We start from the raw sequence: 12,247 nt of genomic DNA on the forward strand, positions 1-12,247 counted from the left end.
GCTGTCTTTTTTTTCTTTTTTATATAGTGTTACAAAATAATATTAAATAAGAAGAATTATACATAATTTTTATAGAAAATATGAGGCTTGGGTGCATTGTTAATGTTTTATAAAATATATATATATATATATATATACATACATATATAATAAATTTATAAGTTATATTAAATTAGATTGTTTTGATCATTGAATACAAATTCGAATTTATATAAAATACATATTACTATTTATCTTTTTTTTTTTCATTTTCATTAAAAATTATTTTAGTTTTAGCACAAAGTTGCTAATTAAAAAATAATATATAAAATTTAGTATATAATATTTGATAAATTATATATATATATATTTTTATCTTGCTTTTTTTATATATATATATATGTATATATATATATATATATATATATATATATATATAAATGTAACAGTACAGTCACAAAAAATGACAACTACTGCTAACTTAATTGTTATAACCTTGTTAATAATCTACTATTTACAAAAGTATATGTACTATTGCTCTCTAGAGATATAAGAACACTTCGGTTAATTAAAGTTAGACATATAAAATCTTACTAATAACAATGAGATAAGATATATAAAAAGCATTACAAAGTTTTCCATAGTTTCATGTGATCTCAGTAATAAGGCAGTAAGAAGTATCTAAAGGCACCTTAAGAATCTTTTATAAATATGAGTTTCTTTTTTCTAATACATAGCTAAAATATATAGCAAATATAGAATAGATTAAAGATAAGAGAGATAATGATCTATTGTCAATCTTTATGTGTAAAGATCTGTAATGTTTTCTATATATCTTTTTTTATCTCTAACATTCGATTAATATCAATATAAAAATGTACTTTCCATTTTGTGATAAATACCTTTTTAAAATCTTTTCTGATAAATCCCACAATCGTATCTCGTTTTAGATCTTTTTCTAAACTAAATTTAAATCTGCGTTTTGATAAATACTTTTTCCTTTTTTTTTTTTTTTTTCTTTCAGATCTTTCTAATAAACACTATATTAGGCTCATGCTTCGTTTTCTCTTAAATATTTTTATAAGCTAAATTAAGAAAAAAAATTAGCATTTTTATACGAATACTTTTTCAGATCTTTCTGATAAACTTTATATAGTCGTAGTTCAATTTTATGACTTTTGATAAATCTAAATTGAAATATGCTTATAAAAGAAATGACGAATTCAATTACATTTAAACGTAATTGAAGTTTCTTAAAAGTAATAATAAGCATATACCTAAACTAGCATTTACGATTTTATTTCCCGCGCTGCTTCTAAAAGCAGCGGCATCACCCATTTGGAATGTATGCGCAGGACTGGACATATGTCCATCACCTCCATTACTAAATGCAAGTACTCTCAAATGATAAACTTTTCCAGGGCTCAAATTTGTGATATCGGCTTCGAGTTTAGAACCTCCAGGGATAATGGTATCGTTTGCAGTACTCATGTCTTGATCTACCTCCCATACACGTATTTTATATCCAATTAATGGTTCTTCTTCTAAGCTTGGTTGAACATAACGCCACACAACTCTAACCGTTGATGGATTCACGCCATACACGTGTACAGAAGACGGTGGTTTCTGTGGAGCTTTACGATAAGTTCTTTCTAAGTAGCGTTCACTCTCAGGCCCTTCTCCAGCAGAATTATAGGCCATAACTTTAACGTAATAATAAGTATCAGGTTGTAATCCCACAACAAGTGACCACGGCCTCGTAGTACGAGACAGGTAATATACGGCATCCTCTTCTTTATTACTTTCCTTCCAGTACTTTATTCTATGACCGATTAATTTCCCTCGAACTTTTTCACGAGTTTGTTCAATAGGTGCCCAACTGACGTTCAAACTTGTACTGTTGAAACCATGAGCAACGACTTGCTGTGGTGCCACTTGTGGCATATCTTCAGCACTAAAGATCGTATATATATCGGATACCGGTCCAGAACCAATTGCATTTAATGATTGAACTTTAACTTCGTACTCGGTATAATAATATTCGTGCTGGATTTGTACAACGCATATACCAACGTTACCATATTCACGTAATAACAGAGATTGAAATTCAGTTTCATGACCTTTACGACGCCAAAAAACTCTATAATGAACCCCAGGACCATTTTGATCGGATGAAGATAATGGTGTCCATGTCATTGTAAGGTCACCTATTTTTCCACCTCCACCACCAATGTTACTAGGTGGTTTGGTAGGTTTATCCGATGGTGTACTGTATTGAGGAGATGGCATTGATGGTAATCCATAACCGAGTTCATTGAAGGCTGCTATACGAAATTCGTAAGTTGTGTAAGGATTTAATACATTTTCGATGAATGCTTCTTTACGGCCATTGTATCTATCGACTTCGACAGCTGTTATATCTGTGAAAGAAAACACACAAACACATATAGATTTTAAAAAGTTCAATTATTAATTATGTATAATAAATTTATCGACAAATTGCACATACTTTCTACAATATTAAACCACGTCTGATTCCAATTTGTTCTTGCACTAACGGTGTACATCAATATAGATCTACCATTGAGAGCACCATCGGTCCAACGTAATGTTGCAGATGTTCTAACTATATTGACAACTTGTACACCTCCTGGTGGACCTGGTGGACCTTCCACAATTACTATAGTTTTACTTGAAATACGACTAACTGCACTTTTAACTATGCATTCGTATTCCCCAGCTTCGCCGAGAGTTGAATTAATGATATTTAATGTTCCCCCATTAATATTTAACCTTGGATTGTTAAGGGTATCTTTTTCTCTGATACGCATACCATTGTGTGTCCATATATATGCTACGTCTAACATTTCATCATTTTCCGCTAAACAATATAACGTTTGATTTTGATTTATAGCAATGATAATACGCTGTGGTAATGCTTCTACTAAACGTGGACCACCTATAATATTTATAAGAAAATTAATATTTCTTTTATTAAATAATAAGATTAAATTTATAATCTTATATATTTTATCTCACGTAATACGATCAGTCTTCCTCGAGTTTCATCACTTCCATATTCATTCGTGGCCGTACAAACGTAAGTTCCTTCATCATCTCGTGAAACAGGTTTGATCACTAGACTTCCTTTTTCTAAAATTCTACGTCTACCACCAGCACCAATTACATTACCATCCTTTTTCCATACAAATTTTGGCTTAGGCGCAGCTTCAGGATTACAAATAATAGTAACGTTACCTCCTTCTGCCGCATAAGTCTCAGGTTCCATAGGTTTTTTTTTAAAAGATGGTTTTAATGCTGCAAAATTATACGTTATATTACAATGAATAATATTCTAGAGCAATTGCAAATAAGATCATTGAATGAGATAATTTACATAAAACTCTTAATTGAGCTGATGAATATTTTGTTTTCAGTTGATTTTTAGCACGACATTGATACATAGCTTGATCCGTTTCTGGATCTAATCGTGTTATTTTTAAAACATTATCTTGAATAAGATAACGATCTCTATCTTCTGGTGGAAGAGTTTCCATATCTAATAATTCTCCATTTCTAAACCAATTATATGTTACATCTGGAATTCCAAAAGCTTCACAAGTCCATGTTAATTCTCCTCTATTATCCATATGTTTGTCCGTTAATGGTATAGTAAAATTAGGAGCAGCTTGGATAGACAATCTTACAGAATTTTCAATAGAGTGCCTATCATTATGTGCTCTACAAATATATTCTCCTTGATCTTCTACATGTACATATGGTATTATCAATACACGATTATAACTTGTTGTGTATACACCTCTTGGTAAAGGTGCACCTCTTCTTGTCCAATTATATGAAGGAATTGGACTAAAATATAATTATCTTTTAATATAATAAATTAACAAATAAATCATTGGTTTAATAAATATACATACTATCCAAATGCTATACATTCTAATCTAACTTCTTCACCGGCTACAGGTGCCTCTGGGAATGCCTTTGGAAAGTTATTAGGAAATTTTAGTTGTTGAAATGATGCTAAAAACACAGACAAAAAAAAAAAAAAGAACAAATAAAATCAAAGAAATTAATTTTTTTTTAGATGAGACTTATCAAACTGAGTAAATCAATTGAAAATAATAATTACAATGTGGATCGACTCTCAATGGGAAAAATGGTCCATTACGTCCTGTATTAGATGCTTCGCTTTGAACATTACACGAATAATTGCCTCTATCAATTGTTTCTAATGCAGAGAAGTAAAGAGCACCATCGTATGATACAAATACTCGTTTGTCTTCTTCCACAAAATTTGGAAAATATTCACGTGCCCAATTATATTTTACGCCAGGGAAATGTTGAGGTGGATCGCAATAAATTGCTTTACCCCAATTTTGATCTCCTCTTTCTTCAGAACGTTTTAAATTAAATTCCAAAATATATCCAAAAGAAAGTTCAACACTTTCTGATATAATGGTGCCAAATATATTTGTTGCCTTGCAATGATAAGTACCTCGATCTTCTGTCTGTTCAAAGAAGTCAATTATTAGATAAATAAATCAACAGAGTTTTTTGTATTAAAAAAAAAAAAAAAAAAAAGAAAAGAAAAACCATGAATTTATATAAAAATATCTCACTTGTTCTGGATCATAAATAATAAGTGTACCACCGCTTATAGTATATCTAGTATTTAATAATGGATCTATCTTTGTTGCTATTAATCTATCACTTTCATATTCTTCTTTAAACCATTCATAAGTTGGCGTTGGGTAACCACCGGCGAAACAACTCAAAGAAATCTCATTAGTTGTTCTTCTATTTGACACATCAAATACTTTACTAATAGGTTGCTTGATAAAATATGGTCCTCTAGGTACTTTCAATGGATCAATAACATGAACACCATATTCATATGTACGATCATCCTCAACTAAATTATGTAAATTAGAAATAGGTGCCTCGCAAATATACAATAATTTATCTATTCCTGTAACTTTTTCTAATCCCCAACGTTGTAAATTATTGTGATAAGAATATGCCAAGTAATCTCTTCCAAAAATATTATCAGAGGGTTCAGGTAAAAATGCATTATCCATATTTGCTAACTGTGTATTGTCTGCTTCATTTATCCATGCTCCACCTTGATACTTAATACCGGTATACCATTGACGATGCTGAGGATCTTGCCATAATAATTGATATAATATAAATCCATGCTCTTCCAAAGAATTAATGGCTACTAAATCACTTTGATACGCTTGACAATTTCTTCTGGCATCTTCTCGTGCTTTTATTGGACTTTTAATAAAACGATAACATGATTCTTGAAATGCAATCCAATTCTGAGGGCATTTATATTGTTCTTCCTCATAAATTACATTTTGAGTTAATACAATATTAGTAATTCCAAAAAAGCACAAAAGAAATAACCACATAGGATGCATTCTCACTTTGTAACCTAATAGAAACAACATGCAATGTCAACTTCAGATTTCTAGATATTAATATTTTAGAAAAATATATATATATATATATAAATGTATACGATTAATTTTAGAATATTGAAAGAAATAAATAAAAAACCTGAAGCGATGGAAATGACAGGAATTCAATGTTCAGCATCGGCAAAGCCAGGGTGTGGCACACAATGACTATAACCAAGAAAATGCAAATAACCTATTCTATCCAATATTGTTCTTACTCATTAAAATAATTTGAAAAACTTACGATTATCCTCGCTACTTATCTACCACCGTCCTTTTATCCTTAATAACTTACATTTCTCATAAGCATTTCTACTGCACGTGAATCATGCGATTTATACGATGCGACATAATATTATACAATGGCCACATATACACAGAGCGGCGTCCCGCTCAATGAACGTAGTAATATCGAAAAAGTATCGAAATTTCAACTATCGATATTCGACTTTCGATACTTACGATTACGAATCGCGAACTTTCTTTTATTTTCTTTTACCTTTTGAAACTATTTAAATATAACTTAATTAATGGATTATTATTTTTTTTATTATTACGATTATATTTAATAATAAATTATGTCACATTTCGATATATCGATACAATCTACATATTACATGTTATAAATAATTCCAAGTGTCGATTTTTAATATTCCACAAGCAATTATATCAGAGATTAAAATAAAATTAAGAAGGCGGCGCTATTTTTTAAAACTTTCAAATCCCATATATTACGCGAGGTTTATAATATAAATTAATATTTTATTTTTTTTTTAGCAAGTATCAATTTTTGATATTTTAACATTTATATCGATTAAGAGGCAACTAAAATGGCGTTATTTTGGATAATTTACAAATCACATATATTACGTGGTATTTTATAACAAAGAAATATTTTATTTCATAAAAACGTTTGTAATCGAGCGCTAATATTTGTTTTCTTTTTTCTTCTTTTTTTTTGTTTTGTTTCTTTTTTTTTTTTAATCGAGTTGTTCAGAGATATAAAGCAAAGAATATTACAATACTCTTTTCCGCAATTATTTTTTCGATAAATGAAAGCTAAACTATTCTCTTTTTCGACCATGTAAACTGTGCATTTAGATTTCTATCTGAAATGAAGGCGGTGATCTCTAATGATAGACTGTTCGCGATTACGCCTGACGTTTATTGCATAGAGAGCACTATCTACGTGCACAATCAAAGTAGACATTAGTCTTACAAAATAAATTCTTGAGATTGTGTGGGATAGTAAAAAAAAAAAAAAAAAAAAAAAAAAAGAAAAAAAAAACAAGAAAAAAGAAATAGAAGAGACAGGAAAAAGAAAAAGAAGAGGAAATAAAACATGACAATTTAAAAAATCTAACAGAGATAATGAATTTAAAAAGAGAGAGAAAGAGAGAGAGAGAGAGAGAGAGAGAGAGAGAGAAAGAGAAAGAGAGAAAGAGAGAGAAAAAGATCCTCCGTAGTAAAGATTCTTTTAAATAAATTTACCTACTTTTTTTTTTCTTCTTTTTTTTTGTCAAAAAGACATGAAAATTTCAAATCTGATTTTTAAAAAATGTGAACGACGACGCAGCTGTCGCACATATTATAAATAAGAAAGGAGTGTTCGTTGGTATGGTCGTTAAGTTTAAGGAAGAGGACAGGTAGCTTGGTGTGAGTTAGAAAATACCTAAGAAGAAGAAGAAGAAGAAGAAGAAGAAGAAGAAGAAGAAGAAGAAAGAAAAAGAAAAACCTATAGGATAATATTCGAATAAATCTAGTGGAATAAAGCGACGTAATTTGGTAGTAGGAAAGGAAAGGAAAGGAATAAGAATAAGAATAAGAATAAGAATAAGAATGAAAGAGAGAGGGAAAGAGAGAGAGAGAGAAGGAGAAGGAGAGGAATAAAAAGAAAGAACAAAAAGAACAAAAAATGGGGGAGTGAGAAAGGAAGAAATCCGGAGTCTGTCAGTGATGTGCAGGCGTGCACAAGTTTTCTCAGGGATGATTTCGTGCCGAAGTTGAAACAACAGTGAGGACGTAGAAAGTCGGAAGAGAAAAGGAAGCTTTGTAGTAGCTACGGTAGTGTCGGTGATTTTAGAGAAAGAAAGAGAGAGAAAAGAAAGAGAGAAAGAGAGATAAATAGGTGGAAAGAGAGAAAACAAGAGTGACAGAGAGAGAGAGAGAGAGAGAGACATATAGATGTAGAAATTGTGAGGAAGAAGAAGAAGATAGTGATGGAGGCGGAAGGACGAAGAAAAGAAGGAAGGACGATGAAAGGAAGGAAGGAAGGAAGGAAGGAAGGAAGGAAGGAAGGAAGGAAGGAAGGAAGAAAGGAAGCAGTTTCAGTGAACCGTGAAATCTTCTTCAGAAGGCGCACTCCGCGTTCGACGGGCAATATTTCACGTGGCCATAATGCCCCTCTCTTGGGTAATAATACCGCACAATTACCGCAGATCTCAAGTTCGCGAAAGAAGGGAAATAAAATCAGCATAAAGTGAGCCACCAAATGGCGCCAGCAGACCTTTAATGAAAGTGGTAGCACGGCGGCTAAAGAAAGCAGCACGGGCCTCCCTCCCCCCCTCGAGCCCCTTACCCAACCCCCTTAAATTAATTCACGACGAATTACGTGCGCGCCAGCTGTTCGAACAGTTGTGCTTATTTATGAACCGTCTAAGATCTTCATAGTTTCTTAAAGGCGAATTTATCATTATAATTTGTCCTTTGTGCTAATCGTTTATCCTCTCATCCCTTACCCTTCCAATCCCCTCCCACCTTCTCCTTATCATCATCATCATCATCATCATCATCCCCAACTACTCTCCTTACTTAGTTATTTCTTTAGATTTAACGATCAATTCCTTTCCCTAAACTTGATTATTAGATTCGTCAAAATCCTTTGGTCAATCTAGAATTTTGTTAATTCCTATCTATCTATCTATCTATTTATATATCTATACATACATATATATATATATATATATATATATATATATATATATTATGTATAAATAATTTCTTTTATATTCTTTAGTTTGATTTTGAAAATCATTGATAATAGTTCAATTCAATTTTATTGTCTTTATCATGGGGGAAAATTGAATTTGGATCATTTGGATGGTTGGATCTCGTTCTACAAAGCTTTTCTCCGCATATTATATTTTTGTCTTTTCTTATTTTCTTTTCATTTTCTTTTTCCTTCGAACTTCCACTTGGTCGTATATTAAAAGAAATTTCAAATACAATGGATCCATTATATCGTGCGATTATGTATAAAATTAAAGTAAGCGGATTATCAGTTTCAGGAAAGTTATATGACACATAGGAATTATTGGCTTTCAAAGTACTCTAAGTTTTCTGTGCTTTTACTAACACAAGGTTAATGTTTAACTATATTGGTTGAACTATATATATATATATATATATATCTTTCTCTCTCTCTCTCTTTCTCTCTCTCTCTCTCTCTCTCTCTCTCTTTCTCTCTTCTCTTTTTATTCTAACGCATATTAGCTAAAATTTTTTGCTTTTGTTTAATTTTTATTTTATAATACAATGAAAGGATTACGTTGATTTATAACGAAAGTGAAATTGAATTTCTCTCTTAGCTACACTCTTTTAACGATGCTACGGTACAAGCGACGCTTAGAATGATAAACATGTATTGTCAGTGATACAGTCATCGTAATGTGTCGATAATTGTTTTTGTTTGCTTGTTTGCTTTTTCTTTTTTTTTTCTTTTTTCTTTTTTCTTTTTTTTTTCGTTCGTCAATTTGCTCGTTCGTTCGTTCGTTCGTTTGTTGCAAATATTGCATATAACACATAATGGCCGTCGCTAAACTAACACGAACACTGCGCCCGCACAGTTTATACCTAAAGAGTTTTTTACGTTTACAAAAATTAGATTATTTCACGCATAACAACCTCCTTTGTTTTTTTGTTCTCCTTTTTATTTTTTTTTTTATTTTTTTTCATTTTTTTCTATTTTATTTTTTTTAGTACTATATCATCGTTCCTATACGTCAAAGTGTTTATATCCAAACGTGGTTCAAATATATATATATATGTGTGTGTGTGTGTGTGTGTGTGTGTGTGTGTGTGTGTGTGTGTAAAACGAAAAATGTTCTACGCATTGTTTGCTGATAGCTTTTTTAAAATTATTTGCAAAATCTCGCAGTGTAAGTATAAACAATAAACAAGAAAAAATGAGTAAACAATATATATATATATATAAAGCATCGTATGATAATGACACGTATAATAGATATATAGGTACGTATTATAATATGTATATGTCAGATATATATTATAGTTTTCTTTTTTGTTTTTGTTTTTTCTTTTTATTTTTTTTTTTATTTTATTTTTTCTTTTATTAAAAATCGAGCAATTTTTAACGATTCATATAACGCATTAAATCATGATTAAAAGCTAATTACATTTTTCATAAACCCTTCGTATATTTTGGTTTCTTTTTCTTTTTTTTTTTTTTTCTTACGTTCTTGAAGATAAAAAAAACATAAATAAAAATAAAAATGTAACGACATTCTAGCTAATTTTTCTTTTCTTCTTTTTTCCTTTTTTCTCCCCTCTTTAAAATCCAACTCACACAAGATATTTCCTTCAAGGAGCACAAATTCTTTTCAACACTTTTATATCAACAATTTTTATATCTACTATAAAAAAATCAACATGTCAATTATAATTATATTCTATACTCGCAGGAAGCCTCGGATTATAAACTTTTATTGTTTATAAAAACGACATGTCGCGAGAGATCCAGCCTGATGAAATATATGTATATAAATTAATCTAAACAAAATAAAATTGAAAGAAAAAATTTTAAATAATTCCCGTTAATTCGAAAATGAAACGATTAATGAAATCAGTTTATATATCATTAGTATAATTTTGTATTATTACGAGATGCATGATATAGTTTTATATATATATATATATATATATATATATATATATATATATAATTATATGTATAATATTTACAGAAGTTATATATGCATAATAAATCATAAGGCAATGTGTCGATCTTCAGACATTTTAGATGAACATTATTATGCGAGGTATACATAAGACTGAATATTTGACGACGATGCGTACCGTGTTTATCTTTTTATTAATTTAATATATGAAAACTTCCAGGAGATTCTCGTTTTCTTCGCCCGTTTCTTTGATCACATAAGCAAAAGCACTAAAAGCATGTGGAAGAAAGTTTCCTTCATTTTTTTTTTCTTTTTTTCTTTTCTTTTCTCTTTTCTCTTTTTCCTTTTCCTTTTATTTTCGAGAGAGATAATTTATCTGATTATTATAGGATTGGAGCAAAAGTTCCTAAATGATAAAAAAAAAAAAAAAAAAAAAAATAAAAAACAAAAAAAAAAGGAAGAAATATCAATTACTCTTTTTTCGAAAACTTTTAGATTAATTATATCATTATTTCTTCTTTTTTCAAATTGTAAAACTACACAAATCTAGCTTGTAAAATGACAACAACCCTAATAACGAGCCTATAAAGTTTCGAAAAAAGAGTGATTGATATTAAAAATTACTTAGAAACTTTTTCTTTTTTTTTTTTTTCTCGTTGTTCCACCTAAGAACTTTCGGTTCACCTCCTGTATTTATGATCGGTGGGATGATATCTCCTTTTTTTTTTTTCTTTTCTCTTATTCTCTTAATAAATCTTTTTAATTCGATCGATTCTCATAATGAGAATTCACGATAATAAATAATTTTTTCTTCTAAAAACGAAAAAAGAGAAAGAAAAAAAAAAAAATTCAAATTGATCCTCGATTGTTATTTCATATCAAAGTGTATGTCTTTTCTTTTTTTCTTTTTTCTTTTCTTTTTGTGGTTCACTCTTAAAGAGTTACAAGCATTCAATGAAAATACGTTCTTATCCTTACAATCGCACATCGACAGAAAATTTCTACGTGTAACTATATTTAATGTTAATTATATGGAATTTGGGATTTACACGATTAATGTTAATCATTAATTGATGAACTTTTCATATACGTCAGAGAAGAGTTCCATTTGATTTAACAAACATAGTTTCATTAACAATAACGACGATAACTTTGATAACGACGACGACGATGATGATGATGACAATGATGATGATGATGATGATGATGATGATGATGATGATGATGATGATGATGATGATGATGACGACGACAACGATGACGATAAGGAAGAACAATTTTTTTTTCTTTTTTGAATGTGAAGATAAGCATCAAAAAAGATATTTTACTTACTGTCATACATATATATCTGTCGTCGTTGAAATCATAGTTATTATGTATATAATATAATATTACATACCATGTATATAATACTATAATATATGTCGTAATATACAAAGATATGTTTTTTTATGTGGCTACTTTTTGAAAAAAAAAAAAAAAACAAGAAAAAAAAATGATTTCAAAAGAATCAAAAAACAAAACAAAACAAAACAAAAACAAAAACAAAAACAACATCATATTGCCTTGTTTTGTACATCAACCTATTTTTTTGGGATTATTTATTTTTCGGGTGTTTTTCGTTTTTCTTTTTTTTTCTTTTTTCTTTTTTTCTTTCAATAAACTTAGAAAAGAGAACGTTAAAAACTATCTACACTCAGAATGAGACACATTCGTTGGAAGTAGCTCGAAAGTACTAAAGTTATCCTAAAGTTACCCTGACATATTATGGCGTCCACTTCGACGCATTACTCACAGCCACCCTCTTCCCTTTTCGTCCTTCGCCGGTGACGATGATGATACTTTGTTTTTCCTTTTTTACTCCTC

At 29.9% G+C, this 12,247-nt stretch overlaps 1 protein-coding gene across 1 annotated transcript; it reads right to left on the reverse strand.

Moving 5' to 3' along the window:
- Nucleotides 1-382: 382 nt before the first annotated feature.
- Nucleotides 383-5,870, reverse strand: LOC124428863 (contactin). The gene is made up of 9 exons (XM_046973441.1): nt 5,710-5,870; nt 5,566-5,633; nt 4,620-5,440; nt 4,130-4,508; nt 3,918-4,020; nt 3,377-3,849; nt 3,019-3,297; nt 2,489-2,938; nt 383-2,399 (listed from the first exon to the last, which is right to left on the reverse strand). The coding sequence occupies exons 3-9, from the start codon at nt 5,424-5,426 to the stop codon at nt 1,213-1,215; spliced, it is 3,678 nt and encodes a 1,225-aa protein (XP_046829397.1). The 5' UTR covers nt 5,427-5,440; nt 5,566-5,633; nt 5,710-5,870; the 3' UTR covers nt 383-1,212.
- Nucleotides 5,871-12,247: the final 6,377 nt, after the last annotated feature.

This window comes from Vespa crabro, chromosome 13, assembly GCF_910589235.1.
Source record: "Vespa crabro chromosome 13, iyVesCrab1.2, whole genome shotgun sequence".
NCBI lineage: Eukaryota > Metazoa > Arthropoda > Insecta > Hymenoptera > Vespidae > Vespa > Vespa crabro.

What these genes read in the sequence shown, in the direction of transcription:
- LOC124428863 (XM_046973441.1), bottom strand. Translation starts at nt 5,426, where the DNA reads ATGCATCCTATGTGGTTATTTCTTTTGTGCTTTTTTGGAATTACTAAT. An exon ending in GAATGTATAGCATTTGGATA is followed by an intron (nt 3,850 to 3,917) that starts GTATGTATATTT and finishes ATTATATTTTAG; the next exon opens with TCCAATTCCTTCATATAATT. An exon ending in GTGGTTTAATATTGTAGAAA is followed by an intron (nt 2,400 to 2,488) that starts GTATGTGCAATT and finishes TTTCTTTCACAG; the next exon opens with ATATAACAGCTGTCGAAGTC.